This window comes from Strongylocentrotus purpuratus, unplaced genomic scaffold (assembly GCF_000002235.5).
Source record: "Strongylocentrotus purpuratus isolate Spur 01 unplaced genomic scaffold, Spur_5.0 spur5_scaffold_2, whole genome shotgun sequence".
NCBI classification, from domain to species: Eukaryota; Metazoa; Echinodermata; class Echinoidea; order Camarodonta; family Strongylocentrotidae; genus Strongylocentrotus; species Strongylocentrotus purpuratus.
This window is the reverse complement of record NW_022145605.1, coordinates 15,820,767-15,841,552: the sequence shown is the minus strand read 5'-3', so window position 1 is coordinate 15,841,552 and position 20,786 is coordinate 15,820,767. Positions and strand designations below refer to the sequence as shown.

At 37.1% G+C, this 20,786-nt stretch overlaps 1 protein-coding gene across 1 annotated transcript; it reads left to right on the top strand.

Annotated features, from left to right (window-relative positions):
• Positions 1 to 1,255: 1,255 nt before the first annotated feature.
• On the top strand, positions 1,256 to 20,639 carry mvp (major vault protein; the record flags this gene model as incomplete). Its single annotated transcript, NM_001123517.1, is given in 14 exon segments — positions 1,256 to 1,282; positions 6,704 to 6,927; positions 7,970 to 8,165; positions 9,224 to 9,697; positions 10,213 to 10,323; positions 10,973 to 11,098; positions 11,923 to 12,075; positions 12,549 to 12,787; positions 13,277 to 13,474; positions 13,988 to 14,132; positions 15,825 to 16,036; positions 17,080 to 17,323; positions 17,935 to 18,123; positions 19,164 to 20,639. Coding segments are annotated over 13 exon segments (2,574 nt in total). The 3' UTR covers positions 19,308 to 20,639.
• Between the last annotated feature and the right edge of the window lie 147 nt (positions 20,640 to 20,786).

Sequence of the window (20,786 nt, the reverse complement as noted above, 5' to 3'; positions counted from 1 at the left end):
ATTGGGTTCCTTTTTGAAACCCCGACCTACCCCCACAATTTACCTCAATAGAGTGATTTTTTGTAAACATTATAACAATAAAAAATAGAAGAAACAAAATCTGAAGTAAATTAGTTACTGGTTCATATAAATAATGGAGCTCCGATCCATTCACATTAGCAGTCAACAGACTAAATTGCTGAGAATGACATTATACGTTTTTGGGCCCTACATAAAGTTCAAGTTCAAATTCAAGTTTTATTTTCCACATTCCATTAAAAACATCATAATGATAATTTTGTTCACACATGCAGGAAAGCCTCATCAGCTTCAGTGCTGATCTTGGTGAGGGTTCAATTATTATCACCCGGCCAAGTGATTGCCAGGTACCCAATTGGGGCTCCGTTGGCAAACTTAAATGTTGATTAATGCCTCGCCAAAAGATGTTAGTGCCGGGCTGGGATTCGAACTTACCACCCTTGAAATGAGGGTCAAGTTAATGAACCACTATACCACAACACCCCAAAGATCATATTGGATCACATAATAATTATAGCAGAATGTTATTTTACAAAATCATATCAAAATCGTATCAATTAAGAAGCGAAAGAAAAAACTTGATGGCGTGGATAAAATATGAATGGATTATAAATAATCATTCAAGAGATTACTTTTGTCTGGGCCTAACTAGCATGTCGATCATCGAACTCATGTAATACCTTGAGGTAACTAAAATTAAGACAAAATTATTTGTACCGGGTCAGAATTCAAAAGGAACAGTAAACATTTCTGGGACATTGTCGTCGTATGATATGTAAAGTTAGAATTCCCAGATATCTTGGTGAGCTAGCATATTAACTTAGCTGATTTTGTTGCTATGTCTGGTGAGTCTCGGGAAAATTAATTGACAATATAAATGCAGAATCTTCTTTTTGTACTGTACCATCCCTCGCGAATGCCTCTATTATTTCATTATTGGTACCGCGTCATCTGCAATGCAAGTAAGTACGTCATCACCTATTCTGTTATGCAAATTTCCTTTTAATTCGTAAGGCGTTCCGATCCCAGGGGTTGGGGACCAATCCACGCATTGCGATTGGTCGATGATTGCACCATAGCTTGCAAAAACAATTATGTAATGGGCTATTTTGGGCTGCCATAGAGACGCGTGTAATACGAGGATAGGCGCGTATGCGAATCCGGAAGTATTGGCGGTTGCATACAGAAAATGCAATACTCGTAACCGTGGTCAATTATCTGGACTTGGACTGTACAGGGGATTGGAGAGAGCCGAATTATCGAGGTGAGTATAAAAGCAGAAGCAAAATTACATTTTAATTTAGTTTATCTGAAGATTGAAAATGGAGAGACTATAGACACATTCACAGGCAGACACTGCACAGTGGTAGACGAGTGGTAAAATTGAGTGAAAAAAGTGAGGAATGATCTACATTTTTTCGGCCTGGTGAGAGCAGTGCCCATTATTATTGCAGGTGAGTTGAATTAAAATTAGCATGCATGCGCGGTTTTGTTTTTTGGGGTTGTGGAATGTGGATAGATCTAGGAGAATTGTGTGGATAGGAGGAAAAAGACTTTGACCTTTGCTTTCAGTATTTCATATGAATTAATTTTAGTGTGCCACCCTTGCAGGTTGAGCAGTAGACCAAGTCCAGAAAAAAGGATTGAATTTCTTTTTTGCTTGAATTTATTATTTTAAAAAAAAGCTGATGTAGAAACTGGAACCTATTATTAATTCTAGAGTCTAGGCCTTATTGCATTGTTGTCTTGATATTTATTTTCTACTGTACTCTGATCTGTACGTATATACTGAGAGGTAGATCTAAGTTGTTAAGGTGCTGTCACTTTTTCCCTGACAATTCTCCTCGTCTTGTATGCATGCCATGTAGTCTACATACTGTTGCTGCTCAACTGTATATTCATCCAATTTCAATCAAACTGTCACAAGTTTTCTTTGACCAGTATGCGCCTCTTGTATGTATGCTTTCATTCAAAGCAAATTCCCATCGCAGTTGGAAGCCATGATGCATGCATATGGGAGGATATTTTTACAGAGAGCAATAATATTGGAGCATTGAATTTCATGAGACGTTTTAATTCTGTAGCTCTAAGAGCTGAGAGAAAAAAAGAAAACAAGAAACGCTTTAAGTTAAACACATCCTCCTGCATTTCTGAGCTACTGTGAATCAATAGGAAATCCCAATGCTTCATAATAAATACTTAGAAGATCTACATGTATCTAAATGATAATGCAGGGTTTGACACTAACTAACTAAAAAAAATATTTAAAAAAAATAATAAAAAAAGTAATCAGAACCTTAACCTGAGGCTCAAGTTTGCAGGCCCTAAAATTTCAATCCAGGCCCCGCATAAAACTATTTCATGTGGATCCCTAGCTGATTTACATACTGTATGTCATGGGGCTGGTACATGTAACGGATTGTGAGCCAATTACCTGTGACATCTCTGAGAGCCCCGAGTCTAATACTTTGATAGAGGCTCATCATCATTTTAAAATCAACCTTGACAGCTGTATGCAGCCAGTCACAGCCTGCTGGCATCTTCCCTGCATGCAGTGCAGTGATGTCTCATCAATAGTCATCTAATCTTCTCTAAACAACACCATGCATGGTAATGCATTCGCTTAACTTGTATTGCACCACAATACATCATTGACCACTGGATGAAATTGAAGTCACTCTGATTCGAGATGGTGCAACAAGAACATCTGATGTAAGATTGTGCAATCCACAGAAGATTCCTGTTGGTCTCCAAGAAAGTGCTTCCTCCACCCCCCCCCCCCCCCTTCTCTGCTCTTCCTTTCTTGGCTGGCCAACTGGATTTCATAGTTCTTGTACAGTTGTTTTAAAACTACACTGTGTACATGCTACATGCATTCACACATTTTATTCAATGTTGGTACTCGTGCTCTAGTTCCCCAGACAAATATCTTTATACTTTTAAAAGGCTCATATATATACATGATCTGGTATTAAATTACAACATTTTTTTTGTTAAATTCTTTTGAGGGGGTGATTGCTCTGGGGTAGTTTTTCTTTAATGTTATTAAATGGCACATGGGGAATGTAAAAAAAAAAAAAAGAGGTGCCTGCAAGCCTGCAAGGTCTCTGCGTACTCACTTATCTGTATTTTATAAGATACATTACAGAGATTTGAAGTGCATGCTTTCATGAAAGTAGCACCCTGGATGACACGCACCACTGTTTCAAGTGTAAAGGTAGGGTCTTGATTGATGAGACCTTGTTATCTTCCTTCCTGACTCAAGCAAGTCACTGTAACTAAATGATTTTCCTGTTGGGACACATGCAGGTCATCATCACAGTGCTTTGTCATGTTGTCTAGCGTTAAATTGTCTTCTGACTTGAGTTGTATTGCGATGCATTGTGTTGCATCATGTTGCATCGTGTTGTGGTGACATGTTAATGAATACAACAGATTAAAGCAGTATGATGTAGGATGGTGCAATTCATTGTAACTTCTGACATAATCAACTCCTTATTATGCTATTTTTCAGCATGATGCTAGGTGGTGCAATACTTTCTTTCAGTGTCCCCCCCCCCCTCCCCACTATGTTGTAATGATAAATGAAAACTTTAAAATTAAACTTGACTATATTCCTCTTCAAATTGAAGCTGCTTTTATATTTTTTCATATTTTTGTAATTCCAATATTTATGCTAAAGGACAGGGAGGTATAGACATAGGGCTTTGCTGTTGGTGTTTGCATTCACCATTATAAATCAATCCCAAAACATAGTTCATTAAACAACATGTGAAATAATAATGATAACAATCATATGATAATAATAATGGTGCTTACACGTGTTGGTCCATCAGGCATGACACTTATGGTGCTAGAATTCACACTTTATTCAGTTATAATAAATTAACCATCCTACACAAGTGCATTATCAATTTCATTACAGTTGGGGCCTAGAGATTAGCAGAGGGTGGGTTCGGAAGTAAATTTGCAGATTGCACAGGAAACTCTTTGCCAAAATTTAGAGCACAGTGGAGGAAATGGCCTTTTGTTCTAATCGAGAAAACAGGATGTTTAAATTAGTTACCAAACTTACCATTTACCAATCAATTCCCTCACTCAAGTTCAGTTTTAAAGTCATTCTTGCATACCAATTATCATTTTGGGGGCAAGGCCAGGTGGGTGGATCAATTGATAAAACATCGGCTGCCTGCAAGAAGGTTCAATAAGAGCTATGTATTGTAAATGGCAGTATTAAACATCCTTCTTGTTGGCAGCCGGCAATATAGACAAATTATATGTGTAATAATAAAATAATTGATTCTTATTGAGCACCATTACAGAAAGAAAAAATGATCGGAGCGCTATTTCAACAGAAAGAAACATAAAAATCATAACAATAAAATAAGGAACAGCAATTAAGATATTATGAACGAAATGGAATTCAGATACTCAAAATATACAATTATGGATTCAAGATGGAAAGAGTTGGGCTTTAAGTTTCTTTGTGAAAGAATCTTCTGTACTGGTACTATATAGGCAGAGGTCTTGTGGTAAAGTGTTCCAGATGGATGGTCCAGCAAAAGAGAATGAGCATTTGGCTGCCGGCCTTGGTACAGGTCTGTAGTGTCTGACAGTATTTGGTACAGTTAGTCTAATGGTCGAGGGTTGAAATAGAACTGGCTGGCCTCTAGAATCTAGGCAATGATTAAAATCTGAATTATATGGTTAGAATAGTGATCCAACATTTGCCTTGGTGACAATTGCTCTGTGCTTAATTTCTTCGAAAATATACATGTTGTGTTAGGGTCTGGGTTGCTATAGGGTGTTAGGTTTAACGTTAGGATTAGGTATATTGTTGGATTGAAGTTAAGAATTTGGTTCGTGTTGAAAATTGTCATATAGGAGCATTTTGTTTTGAACCTTTTTAAACAGCTAGGCGATGTATATGGGAATATGACTAAAGTACAAGCTCTGTAGGACTTAGGACTTCATTAGTACGAGCTGCATTGTGCATTCATACGTCTGCACTTGTGTGTCACACATGTATGAAAACACAACCAGTCATACATGTAAGACATCAATATTACAAAAGATCAATATTTGCAGTATAGCTTGAGCTGGATTTTCTGTTTGCTCAATTATTCATTGGTTGATATTAGTGATTAGCTTACATGTTATTGTGAGTTTTTTTTAATGTAACATTGTACCTTGTACTTCAACGATAATTTTGTATAGCATTACAAGTAAGCATTTATAGAAAGATTTCCAAATATGCACACTTGCATATACATGTATAAATATATTTTGATGCATGTACATACTGTACAAATCTTAGATAGAATGCTGCAATAAATCAAAGAAGATATTTTTCTTTTTAATCAGAGCTGATCTGGATCAAATGTAGCCTATAATCTAGGCGGAGTGCCAAGCTTTTTTCTTTGCTGCTAGACTAACCCTAAGCAGAACGTCTGATACGGCGAGACTACGAACCGTGAGTCGCGAAGCGGCTCACCGCCTATAATCACTGGTCTAGCTTTAGTCATTGTTTTTTTATTATCGACCATGAATCCGTGGCAGTTTTTCGTACGAAAAAACCTCATGAATATGAAATGAACTCAACCAATCAGAAACACGTATGGAGAAGAGTCTATGCATATGCATATTATAAATCACGTGACATTACGTCATTTTCTTCATCCAAGATGGCGGGTAGTTCATGCGACGACGATCTTCTGCGAGAAAGTTTATCATATGCGGCCAAGAAACTAGGCATTCCTAATGGAAAATTCCGAGAACTGCAGGAATCCGCTATTCGTAGCGTTATTGAAGCCGGCAGGGATATTTTTGTTGCATTACCTACTGGTTTTGGAAAGAGTGCAATATACCAAGCAATCACTGGTCGAACGTAACATAGGTGTACCTTATTTGGTAGGGCTGTTGAATGATTCATAGATCCGCCATTTTGAATATATATGAATATTGATTAGCTAGACCAGTGATTATAGGCGGTGAGCCGCTTCGCGACTCACGGTTCGTAGTCTCGCCGTATCAGACGTTCTGCTTCTAAGGGTTAGTCTAGCAGCAAAGAAAAAAGCTCGGCACTCCGCCTAGATTATAGGCTAGATCAAATGTAGTACCAGTATGCTTTTATCTTCAGATTATAGTGCTTTCAATTTGATATTGAGGAGAGTGAACAAATAATGAATGTGGTCCAAGTATTGGAACATACATGTAATTCAAACGACTGATTGCATGGTTGCTTGATTTTTAAATTGAGCTTAATTATTGAGCACTTAATCTTTGAGAGAGTTGTAAGCAGTAAAATCTGGATGTGACTGTTGAATCGCTTGATTATTGATATGACTGTTTATGTTCAGTTTCTCTTCTGTTCATTGTTTTTGTGTTTTGTTTCAGTTTTATATATTACTAAAATTACAGTCAGCTACACACTTTGGATTTAATTGAAATGAATTCTCTGTAACTTTTTAATTGGACTTGACATAGTAAGAACAACGAAAAAATCTTGTCATTTTGTGACTAAAGATCACTTCACAAAGACTTCTTTGTTAACTTTCATGAGTTGTGTCTAATTACTTGTTATTTTTATCTATTTTGTTTCAGTTTCACATACTTTTTAGTTGCAGTCAGCTAAAGGTTTGCATGATTGATTTTTTTATTTTTTTCTTCATTTTTTGCTTTCCAGAGTCACTCTGAGGTATATCCATCCATCGCCAATTTGACCTTTATTCCTTAAGAAGAAGTGATTGACCTTTGACCAGCAGCCATGGCTTCTAAGAGGGGTAGCAACCAGGACGAGTCCATCTTCCGTATCCCGCCCTATTACTACATCCATGTCTTGGACCACAATGACAATGTCACCAAGGTCGTGGTGGGTCCTAAGACCTACATACGCCAGGACCATGAAAGGTAGGTCTAACAATTAGTAATTTCTTTTCTGGGGTCTGTTTCACAGAGCCCTTTTTCAATGACAAATGACAAAAATCAGTGAAAAAATCTGCTAATAACCAATCAGAAGCAAGGATTTCAGTAGCTTATAACAAAATCTGTCATTTGTCACTGATGACAAGTTTTGTGAAATGCCCCCCCCCCTGGACTATTTGTAATTGTTACTTATATAAATAGGAGGGAGAGTAGAACAGCTGCTATTTTCGTCATATTTGTAGATAATTTTGAAAGAAATTGCCACCAGTTTGGCATATTTTAATAAATGGAGAAAAAAAATGTTACAGGGAAGGTTTTCATGAATTACATACTTTACCATCCTGTTTCTGTATTTTTGAAGAATATTTGACAAAGTTTTACAAAAATACTCTATGTTTAGAGATAAAATATTTACTTCATCAAAAAGAAAACGAAAAATCATTCAAAAAGAGAACACAATGCAACTAAAATTGAATTGAATTGAATTTATTTACCACTTTCATAAAAACATACAAAGGCAAAGAATACAATACTTTTTTGCAAACATAGATAAACCACTAAAATGGAAAATACATTAAAGGAAATTACGAAGTGGTTGGATCATCAAAAAAGTTACAAAAACTTATAAGTAGATGATCCTAAAAATGTACACAAAAAACAAACAAAAAGAGGACAAAGAAAATGGAATTACAAATAATATTCTGTTGCCTTCTTTACTCTTTTGCTAAGTTCATATTGAGCTATGTTTCTCTTTTACAATATTTGCATGAAAGATTTTAGCCAGAATTTCAAAATTGGATTTCCAAATGGAAAAGTAGTGGCTAAGACCTGCTAGCAAGTAGAGATGAAATAGCATCTTTACATCATTAGGGTTAGAGTTAGTGCAATAATTAACTTTTTGCTATTAATTTTATCAAAGTTAAGTTATGTGGTGATAATATGTTCAAGCAGAAACTGATTGATCCTAATCTCTCTCTCTCTCTCTCTCTCTCTCTCTCTCTCTCTCTCTCTCTCTCTCTCGCTCCAGGGTCATCTTCGGTCCCGAGAAGATGATCACCATCCCTCCCAGGCACTACTGCATCATTGAGAACCCTGTGGTCAGGAACGATACCGACCAGGTGGTCTATGATAATCTCGGACAGGTCAAGCTATTCCACGCTGACCAGGAGATCAGGCTAGCCAGGGAGCCATTTCCTCTCTACCCTGGGGAAGTTCTGAAGCAGGTAAGATTGAATCCGCAATGAAGCATTCGGTCAGGGCTTGACCTCAAGGGGGTCTGACCACAACCCAATCTCAAAAGTGTCAGTCAGGTTCCCCAAAATGTCAAAAATAAACAGGGACCTGGTTCATTCAGACTCCCAATGTTGTGGTGTAGATCCCCTTGAAAAACAAACAAAATGTTAGTTGGAGACCTGGGACCTGTCTTATAAAGAGTTGCCATTGATCAGAATCAATTGCAAGTTTGCACTCACCTGTCTCTTATGTACATAGTTGCAATTGGTATCAGGTATAAATAAGTTGCGGTAATATCAACTCTCTATAAGACGGGTCCCGGGTTAAATGGATATTGCATGAGTGAACTTCGTTATATTTTTATCTCCACATCAATAGATAATGCTCAATATTTTCTCAAAACATTGGCATTAAAGATGTTTGTTTGTCCTACAGGTATGATACTGGATATCAAAATTCTTTGTACAGTTTTGGAAAACCCCAAAATTGTGTTCTAATTTTGTGCTGCGTAAATGATATCTCTGTCTCTTATTCTGTAAAGGAAAAGTCAGAATTTATTTTCAAAAATAGCAACATGCTCATAATTCTGAGCTACTTTGAAATTCTAAATTCCTATTTGAATTATAATGTATTATATATGTTTCAATCGGAGCATAGCATCCTCAATGGACAACCCAAGATTACCTTGACAATATATCTGTTTGGTTTTACAGTAAGGATGTCCTGTATGTAAGTTGAGTAACAGTGAGGAAATATATTGAAGTCATGTTATCATTACCGTCATCTTACGAGGTTCTTACAATCTTACGATGTTCTTACGATCTTACAATGTTTTTTTATATAAAATAAGATTGTATCTTGTTTATGCGAAGTACTTATTTGGGGATCATTCTCATCAAGCCAGTTTTGGCTTTCATGATTCCCCACTTCATTTTATCTTATGTTGATAATGAACATACATGTATATACTTTTGATGTTTTTTTAAAAGAGAGTGAAATAAAATAAATGAAATTAAATAAATCTCTATTCTGCATTACCCCCATACAGGCCGTCACTGCCTTGAAGGTAGTCCAGGCCAACGCTGCCCTGAGGCTACGAGCCATTCTTGACTTCGAGGATGGCACCCAGAAGCGCGTCGCCGGCGACGAGTGGCTCTTTGAGGGACCCGGGACCTACATCCCCCGCAAGGAGGTTGTGGTCGACGAGACCATCAGGGCTACCATCATCAGACCCAACCAGGCTATCAAGCTCAGGGCTCGTAAGGAGACCAACGACAGGGAGGGCACCGCCAGGGTCACCGGTGAGGAATGGCAGGTCAAGAAGGTCGGAGCATACCTACCTGGGGCATACGAGGAGGTCGTCGATACCGTCAATGCCTACGTTCTCACAGAAAAGAATGCTCTTCACCTAAGAGCCACACGCACATTTGTAGATATGAAGGGCAAGACGAGGAAGAATGGTGAGGAGTGGCTGATCAATATGGCTGACACAGATGCACACATTCCTGATGTATATGAAGAGGTAAGAAACTACACCATTCTCCTCAACTAGGTGCATTGTCCTCATTGGACCAGTATTTTGTGACATATTGCAATAAATGTTATTATTAACAGATAATGTATTCAACATCAACATGATGTGACAATATTAGTCTCTGGACTTTTGCCATGTTCTTTTTTTACAATAAATCTGAAACTTAATTGAATTTCATTGAACATTAGCATTAAAAAAATGAATATTTGCCTTGAATTTCATTGCCTTTCGTTATAATTGCCAAACGGTGAACATTAAAATTTATATCTACACTATTTGGAAGATTTGGCCTACATGTATGTTCCATTAGATGTGTAAAGTAACTGGTATATACTGTAGCAGTTCAAATCAGCAGTCAAATTTCTTATGTGTACCTTATTTCAATTTTTGTTTAAAGCCTAACAAACATCAGTAAATAAATTCTTATGAAAGTGACTAAAATTTGTATCCCATGAAATGCCACTGATAATCATGATAATTTTATGTGCTCTCATCTCTGATAGGTTGTAGGAGTTGTGGACATCAACACATTGACCAATCGCCAGTACTGTGTCATCGTGGACCCTGTCGGGCCCGATGGAAAGCCACAGCTTGGACAAAAGAAGCTGGTCAAGGTAAGTGCTATTGATACAATGTTTAAGCCTGGATCTTCACTAAAAAACTCATTGTTAAATTTGCAATACTATTAAACAATAATGAGATAGAAAATGTGCAAAACTCCCCTGTGTGTTTAAAAACATTTTTTTTTTGAAGTACTCTTTATTGACTGTTAAGATATATATAATTTCCATTTTAAGTTTGTTATTACCATGGAAAACAAAGATAAGATTTGTAATACTTTTTAATGATCTTTTTGACATGCATTTATAAGAACTTGAATTAATATCACTCTATGATGCCAAAACTACATGGGTATGCTTGATAATACTTACAATGTAGTGAAATTGTGATACAAAGCCCACTGGAGTGCAAGGAGGAGAGTGGGCATTACATGTTTCAATGAGAAACACTTTATTAAGGAAAACAACAATGCAACCTTTCTATATATGGATTAATCAAAGTACATGCACATCAATGAAATAAATAAAATGTAGATTGTATTATAGTATATTTCAAAATAGTCTGAACTTTTATTTTTCTTTCATCCTAGTAATCTTATCTGTTTGACTGGGGTATTAGAATCAATTAAAATATCAATATAAGTTCATTTATGGAAATTTGATATTTAATTATCTCCTTTAATTCTTTGATTCCTTCCTTCAGGGTGAGGTGTCCTTCTTCCTCCAACCCGGTGAGACTCTGGAGCAAGGCATCCAGTCTGTATTCATCCTCGGTGAAGACGAGGGTCTCATCCTCAGAGCACAGGAGTCATTCAAGGATGCCAATGCTGTAAGTTACTTTGGATGATGCAAACACAAAAAGTGGTCTTTGTAGACAGGTTCCTTTAGTACATGATTCAATAAGAAACCGTTTTCAAGGGGAAAAAAATGTGGTCTTTGTAGACAGGTGGTCACTGAAGCAGGATGCCAATGTTGTAAGTTACTATTGATGATTCATGTACAGTCAAACCTGTTTATAGCGACCGCCCAAGGGAAACACAAAAAGTGTTCCTTGTAGACAGGTTCCTTTAGTACATGTTTTAATGAGAAACCATTTTTAAGGGAAACAAAAAATGTGGTCTTTGTAGACAGGTGGTCTTTGTAGACAGATGGTCACTAAAGCAGGTTTGACTGTATTATGAGTGTGTCTAAATGCTGAAGTAAACAAATGTGCATTTGAGAACGTAAACTAACATATTTTTATTATACAAAAATGCATTAAATTAGACGATTCATTGGAACACATAAATGTGAATGGACATTGTGCAGTATGCTGCACCACCAAAAATGTACATGAATGAAAGTTTTGTGATTGGTCCAGCCATGACCATTGCCAAATTTTACAGATTGTGTAACTTTCTGGTTTTACAATAAATACATGTACAGTGAAACCGGTCTATAAAGTCCACCCAATGGAGACAAGAAAAGTGGTCTTTGAAGACAGGTTCCTTTAACACATGTTTCAATGAAAAGCCATTTTCACGGGAAACACAAAAATGTGGTCTTTGTAGACTGGTGGTCTTTCTATACAGGTGGTCACTAAAGCAGGTTTGACTGTATTGTTGTTATTCTCTTTATCAATGTGGACTCATTTATGGTTTGTTTCTTTTATAGGCTGGAGCTGTACGTCAGCCAGGAGACAGGTGGATGATCCGAGGACCGTGTGAGTACGTACCTACCGTGGAGCTCGAGGTCGTCACCAGGCGTAAGGCTATCCCTCTCGATGAGAACGAAGGAGTCTACATCAGGGACACCAAGACCGGAAAGGTAACTTTTTGTTTCAAAAATCACATACAATTATTTTTGTTTCTCTTAGATCTTTTCTTTTTCTTTTTCCTTCATATTTTGAAGAAGAAAAGATTTCCTCTGAAAGGAATTCTAGAGGCTATTTGGAGGCCCATGCAGAGTATTGCATAACTGTTACTACAAGCAGACTGTAGCATATTTATGAAGGCTCATTAAACATGGGTTTTACCTGTACCTAGTTTTATTTTAACTGTTCAAAATGTTTTGTGTTCATCAGAATTGTCTTTTGTATCATTAAAGAGCAAGTCCACTCTAAAAAATAACTTTCTTACAATAGAAGCAGAAAAATCAGACTTGCCCTTTAAGGAATAAGGAAATGTGTATTTCAGGGCATTTAACTACCTAGTTTGCATGTATCAGTGTTTATTTGTAGGTATTACTGGCATTGTACTTCGGATATTGTAACTCGGTTTCAACTCCTTCTGTATCTCCAGGTGCGAGCAGTGACAGGAGAGACCTACATGCTCAGCCAGGATGAGGAGCTGTGGGCCAAGGAGCTGTCTCCAGCCGTGGAAGAGCTCCTGCAGAGCGCCAAGGACCCTGTAGCAGAACGTAGCGACAGGAGAGGAGATAGAGCAGCCCCTAGGGCCAGGGAGAAGACGAGGGTCATCTCCTTCCGTGTGCCTCACAATGCTGCCGTACAGATCTATGACTACAAGGAGAAGAAGGCCAGGTGAGAATATGGACATTATTTTTAGGATATGTCATGCATTAATGTGAATTTCTGAAATGGAAGCCATTAATATATATATATATATATATATATATATATATATATATAACTTTATGCCCCTTGATACTATATCATACCCTAAACCTAACCCTAATAATATAGCATACAATTATTACAAAGGAATTTATGATATACTGCAGTTATGTTTTATCTTTAGGTGGGTGTGGTAAGATATTCACATTTATGTAGAACATGCAAATAGTAGAAACAGGTTCATGAATACATGCAATGGATTTTTTCAGTTTACCTCTGAAATCGCATTTTGATCATTGTAATTATTCCCTTATATTTCATGGAGGTATGACTTTCTGTACAGCTCACACATATTTGCATAGAGAAAAGTGAGTTCACGATATTGAGCATGTTTCAAATTTATACTTAATTTTTTTAAATGATTCTAACATTGTGGTATCAATTTCTTCAATCCAGGGTTGTCTTTGGTCCCGAGCTTGTCATGCTGGGACCCGATGAGCAGTTCACCCAGCTCAGCCTGTCGGGAGGGAAGCCTAAGCGTCCCAACGTCATCAAGGCCCTCTGCCTACTCCTAGGTCCAGACTTCTGCACCGATATCATCACCATCGAGACCGCTGACCACGCTCGTCTGCAGCTTCAGCTCTCATACAACTGGTGAGCATTCCAGGGATGATTTATATCTGTGGGTTTAGTAGTCATTAGGGACTGTTATTTTATCTGGTGTAAAAGGATATAGATGAATATCCGTGGTTTCTTTAGCAATGAGCAATGGGGATATGGATGTTTCCTTTAACCATGAGTATTTAGTTACTGAAGAACAAAATCCTTTTGCACATGCAAAAGGTAAAAAGTACAGGTGTTCTGTATTTCTTTGCATTGTGTTCCAATTTTGCGCTGCGTAAATGATATCTCTGTCTCTTATTCTGTTACAGAAAAGTCAGAATTCATTTTCAAGTACACCTAGCAGCCTAACAGCACAAGAAACGTGAAGAACTATCAAGGTTGTAGTACATTTATTATTTGATGTTATTAATATTCAGGCAATCGGGGAAAGCTTTTGTATATTGATTATAGAAGGATATTGTCCCATTCCCAAAGAATCATTTCAATTGAAAGAACTTCTTCTCATGTTTATAATTATATACTCTTTTTCTTTCCTTGCGATAGGCACTTTGATGTTCCAGACAAGACCGATGTGGCAGCCTCAGCCAAGCTCTTCAGTGTACCTGACTTCATCGGTGATGCCTGCAAGGCCATCGCCTCCAGGATCAGAGGAGCTGTCGCAGGAGTCCAGTTCGATGACTTCCACAAGGTACTTTCAATTCTTTAAAGCCCCACTGCACTACTTATAGCTACTTGCGCCCTCTATTTTGCAAACAATGCCTAATCAGTGACCATTGGTCCCCCATGAACCTCTTTTTCTTATGTTAAGTGAGAGCTGATTTGATGAGATAACCACCTGTCAGTGACCTTGCAGGGTGGTCTGATCCCTCCTGTAAACTAGTACAGATGGGCTTTAATATGAATTTATGAATTCTATATATAAAAGTTTGTGTATCAATTATAATTATAATTATCAGACTATTTTTGTTGTTGATTGGGCTGCAGAACATGGTATGGTATGGTATGGTATTTATTTCATTCTTCATAAAAAACATATACAATACATACAGAGTATTAAAAAAAAAGAGAAATATATAAATACATGTAGAAGGGTAACATTACAGATAATATGAATACAATAAAAATAACAAGGAAACTAGTTAAGAAAGAAAATTTATGTCGAATGAGGGGTCAACAAAAAAGAGCATTTAGCCTTGTTAAACGTTGACCCCTAAACAAGTACGTAATTAACATAACATTAAGAAGAAAAAGAAAGCAGGTAGAAACAGTAAAACGGAAAAGGAAAACATTATACAAAAAAAATAACATATATATATACTATGATATTCAGGTTGTTGAGTACAAATTTGATAAAAACAATCGGAAGGAACGTTTAAAACTATTTAAGGAAGGTTGATTCTTTAGATGGTTTGGAATCGTGCTCCATAGATGAGGACCTTTATAAAAAATAGTAAACTTTGAAATATTAGTTCTAACTTTTGGCAGATGGTATTCAACAGCATTACGTGTATTATAATTATGTATGTTACTATTTAAAATAAATTTTGATGTAATTGGAGATGGTAATAAGCCTCTAGAACACATAAACATAAATATTGCAATATTCAATCTATTAATGTCATAAACATTTAGGAGATTTAACTGGGAAAAGATTGGCAAAGTATGAGCATGATATGGTGAATTAGAAATTATTCTTATGGCTTTTTTCTGCAAAACAAATAGTTTAGTAATAAAATAATCATGATTGTTTGACCAAGCAATATTACAATAATTGACATGGGAGAAAATCAATGCATAATATAACATAACTAAAATATGTCTTGGAAAATGTCTCAAACGGTAAATAATACCAACAGCTTTGGCAACACGATTGCATACGACACCAACGTGTTCATGCCATGTTAAAGAATGAATTTCCAGAGTAGTGAGAGCCCTTCCCCTCCAAATGGCAAAACTAGAGGAAAAAAAGAGTGAAGGTCCCTCTCCTATGTTGCACTAATTGGTACTGCTCACAAGCATTTCATCCTCTTATCGAAAACCAACGTCCACCTACCTGAGACTACTAGTGCCCTCTCCTTATGCCACAATGAATAAAAATATTCTGGTTTGGGTACGCCATCAATTAATGTCCTTTGGCAAGACATTAAGCTACATTTGCCATACTCCACCCAGTTGAGGTAAACAGGTACCTGGTAGGAAGAAATTCCTTGAATGCTTGAGCAACTTTTCATGGTAGCTCGGCTAAAGCTGGGGTAATGATATGATTGCAGGGCCCTTGGGGAGAACAGTATGAATACTGATGAGGCTACCCTGGGTAAACAAGACATATTATTATATTATTATTATTATTACTAGTATTTTTCTTTCTTTGCATCATTAGAACTCGGCCAAGATCATCCGTGCCTCCGTCTTTGGCTTTGATGAGAAGAACAAGGTGAGGGAGCGGTTCCTGTTCCCCCAGAACAGCCTGGTCATCACCTCCATTGATATCCAGTCTGTAGAGCCTGTAGACCAGAGGACCAGGGATGCCCTGCAGAAGTCTGTCCAGCTGGCCATCGAGATCACCACCAACTCACAGGAGGCTACTGCCAGGTAAGGGGGACACCAATTTATTTTTTTGGGGCAGTTTTGTAGAGGCAAAGAAAGTTCCCTCTTTAATTTGCCATGTTTAGATAATGCAGAACAGCAACCTTGTAAAATGACTGGGAAAAAAAAATTAACATACATTTCTTCTTCTTCCAGTGTAAGTGCTGCTTCAAGGTGATGAAGATAAATGCACTGATTGTGTTTGTATATGTGGAGACTTTCACATATCCTGTTATTCCACATTTCAACATTTTAAGTTTTTGTTCTTGTTGTGCAGTGGCATAAGAAGAGACAATCAAGTAGGATTAAAGATACATTAATGTAGGCATCAATGTTCCCTATGTATACACACTATATTACAAGATACAGAATTTTGAAACACGCATTTCCTCATTTTAATTTGCTACAGGGATTTTGAAACAATTAAAACCACTTGAACTTCTTTATGTCTGAATGGCCTAATTGGTGAAATAAAGTGGAGCAAAATATGCTAATATGTGATTGTTTACAAGTTGAGTTTTGTAAATGGATGTTTGACTAATTAAACACTACTTCTACACATTCATTGAGAAAGGGTCCTTCTACAGCTTGGGAGGTACAACAAGTTGTTTATTGACAGGAGAAGCATGTACAAGATAGTCCATATTTTAATCACAACTTTGGGGCCAAATAAGTGGTGTGAATCATTAAAATAATAAGAGTTGACATAGGGTTCATAAGGTTCATATTTATTGTCCATTTTTACAACGGAAATTCTTCATGTTACATGGTATTGCGATACACACAAATATAACATATACACTCATACAAAAATATTGTCATGCATCAAAAATAATATACATGTATATCAAGTAACGTGAAATGGCAATAGGATTTTACGAGACGGGTTTTACATACATGTTGACAAATGTTATACCCCAAAAACATATCACAAAACTCGAAAAATAGATCACAATACTAGGAACGAAATACCATGCAACAGGTCGCCGCAGAACAGCGCCCTCACGAACTGAATTTTAATCAAACTCTAAACTCTACTTCACTTGTAGGCACGAGGCCGAGCGTCTGGAGCAGGAGGCCCGCGGTCGCCTGGAACGCCAGAAGATCATGGACGAGGCGGAGGCTGAGAAGTCTCGCAAGGAGCTGCTGGAGCTACAGGCTAACAGTGCGGCCGTGGAGAGCACCGGGCAGGCCAAGGCAGAGGCACAGTCCAGAGCTGAGGCTGCCAGGATCGAGGGAGAGGCTGCTGTGGACCAGGCCAGGCTCAAGGCTGAAGCAGCCAAGATTGAATCGGTGAGTCTTTAATCATATGCTATGTTGTATTGTACTGGATGCTGTGTTTTATTGCATTATGTTGCCTTGACTGGTCCTTTGGAAGTGATATATTGTTGTTTAAAGCCCCACTGCACTTCTTATAGCTACTTGCGCCCCTCCATAAAACAAACAATGCCTAATCGGTGACCATTGGTCCCTCATGATCCCCTTTTTCTTTAAGAGCTTTAAGAGCTGATTTGATGGAATGACAACCTGTCAGTGACCATGCAGGGAGGTGTAATCCCTCCTGGCCAAACTAGTGCAGATAGGCTTTAAAAGAATACACTTTGAAAGACGGCACAAAGAGATTAAAATAGTGTGTTTATTAGGATGCTCAAGCTTTGTTAGAATATATTTCATATTATTTTGTATTCTAGTAGAGAGGATGCCCAAAGCTTTGAACTATATTCTAATGTTGCAATTTTTTAAAATCCTGACCCTTCTCATTTCCTAATACAGTATAAATTGCATACATCTGAGTTATAAAGTACAGTCACACTATTGTAAAGACTTTTTGTTCCGTTCTAGTGAAGAGGATGCCCAAAACTTTGAACTATATCGTAATTATCCCGACCCCTCTCATTTCCTAGGAATCTGAGCTGCAACGTCTGACCAATGCTCGCGAAGCCGAGACCAAGTACGTCAGGGAGCAGAACGCACTGGAGGTCAACAAGACCAAGCAGATGTCCGACATCGAGACAGAGAGGTTCAGGAACATGGTGCAGTCCATCGGAGCTGACACCATTAAGGCCATGGCCATGGCTGGACCAGAGATGCAGGTACGTGAATGGTTTCCTCACCGGTTTCAATCTTCATATAAAATTCATCATGAATGTATTTCAGGGAGAGAAAAAAATGTAGCTATTGTAAGTCTATTGGAACATTATAGTCTAACTCACAATGAGATTACATATATTTTGTATTGTTATCGAGTTAAGTGTATGAGGCATAACAAGGCACACAATTGTATGGTCACATGTATATAGTGAAAACCTGAAATCAAGGCCATAGCTATGGCTAGACCAGAGATGCAGGTATGTCAATGGTTTCTTAACCCCTTCCCTGAAGTGTGGGCATTAATTCTTGCCCAAGAAAAGTATGTGAGCATTGGACAATGTGTTTTGGACTTACAAAAACTAATTTTTTTCCTCCCTGAAATACCTTCTCGGTGAAGTTTGATGAAGATTTGAATTTGTCTAATTTATTAATGAAATAATGCACAATGTGTTTCAGGTTTCATGTAAAGGGATGTCACTTTTGATTTTCTTAATGCTGTAGTGGTTGATTTGGTCTTGAAGTGCTTGGATTACATAAAGACGCACCAAAAGAAATATATGTGAAAGGATTGTCGCCCTCTAAAATCAGTATCATTTTATCTAATTTTGTACAGTGGAACTTGTATTTAAAGACCACTCAAGGGAATCATGAAAAGTGGTCTTTATAGGCAGGTATTCTCTATGTGCAGGTTCCTCTAGTTCAGGTTTCAATGAGAACCATATGAAAGGCAAATGAAAAATGTGGTCTTTATAGACAGGATGTCTTTCTATACAGGTGGTCGCTAAAGCAGGTTTGACTGTATTTCTATATCTTTCTATTTCTACTTATTCGATAGTACCTTTGAGATGAGTACAATCTGGGGCCAATTTCACAAAGCCTCTTTTCAACGACAAATTACAAAAATCAGTGACAAATCTGCTGATATCCAATCAGAAGCAAGGATTTCAATAGCTTATAACACAAAGTGTGATTTGTCACTGATGACAAGTTTTGTGAAACACCCCCCTGATCAATCACATTCCTCTTTGTATTCATTTTATAGGTGAAGCTGCTCTCTTCGCTGGGACTGAAGTCCACCCTGATCACGGACGGCTCAACCCCCATCAATCTATTCAACACCGCCCAAGGGCTCCTGGGTGGCTTCTCAGCCAAGCGAGGCATTGAGCATGTCGAGGAAGAAGACTAAGCTATCTTTCGCTCTCAGACTCTGTTCGCCCTCTTAAAGCAGGAGAGGGATGAAATGTTTAATGTTTACGAAGAAAAAGGGGTACATGTATCTTAAATGAAAGTTATTGATCATCGTATGAGTGGGTTGGGAAAGATCTAGTCATGTTTTGCTCTCCTTAATCCATCTCCTTGGGGAAGGGGGGAAGAGATTACATCGACTATGGATGCTTTACGTTTATGAACAAAAAGGGAACATTTATCATTCTTAAATTGAAAAGGAAATGGGTACCTCTTTGAAAAGCATTGTTTATTTTTAGTGTTTTGAGGAAGATTCAATTTTGCTCATTTTGTGTTTTTTGGCTAGAAAGAAGTCTGAAATATTTTGTAACTAGGTGATTATTCAGACACACAAACTTTAATTGTAGATGAATTTAAATGGCTGTTTTATAGATATAGGTATAGACATTAAGAGTCAGGTAAATAATTATGTTGCAAATAACTATGTTAATTGTTTTGAAGTATAATATAAATAATTATATTTTTCAGTGTACTCAGTGCAAAGAATTGTTTGAAAAGAGAAGAAGATGGTGATGCAATTATGTCATTTTTTATAGTTCCTTTAGAAGTCTTTCATCTGAATGTTTAAATGTTTTGTCAAGTGACTAGAAAAAAATCATGATTATTTCACCTTGAGAAGGTGAACATCATAGTCTACTCGACAAATATATTACATATATTTTGCATTGATTATCGAGTTACATGTACCAGGCATAACAAGGCACACAATTGTATGGTCACATGTATATAGTGAAACTTAGCATTTCTATTTGGATATATCTTTGTCCCGTTCATCGATTAGATGGTTCTCTTACGATGGGTGTATCTTAGGAAATATTGTTGATTCATTCTGGCAGCTTCCATCATTACCAAAAAGTGATCTTACTTGTTCGCAATGATTCTAGCCCGTGCTGATGTCTTGTTTCAAATTAAATTTTGTGCCTCTGAACAGTTTCTTGGTTCTCCTTGTAGTTAACCGTTTAGACTTTAGGGATATTTCTGTTGTCTGTGCTGTTACAGCTCTAATAATGTGATATTAATGAAGTGCAGTATATTAGAATCCTCTATATTTTATTAGAATCCTTTATATTAACATTACCAGATAGCCAAAGTCCTGCAATTTCTCTTATAAAGTTTATACAAGTATTTTGAATATGTTTATCATGCAATTGAATATTTGTACCCGTGTCTTAAAGATATTTCTTTATTGTCTGTATTTTTCTATATTCATCATTAGAAATGATATTTGCAAAGGTTCATTAAAACCCAACCAGATGGTTATCTTGTACTAAAATTTTATTGTGGGCATTGCTGTTATTGTTTGCTTCGTTTTGTTTTTTTTGTTTTTGTTTTTGTTTTTGTTTTTTTTTTGGGGGGGGGGGGGGGGAGGACTTCGGGTCTTCAAGATTTTTTAATTAGCAATATTCATTGACATACATGT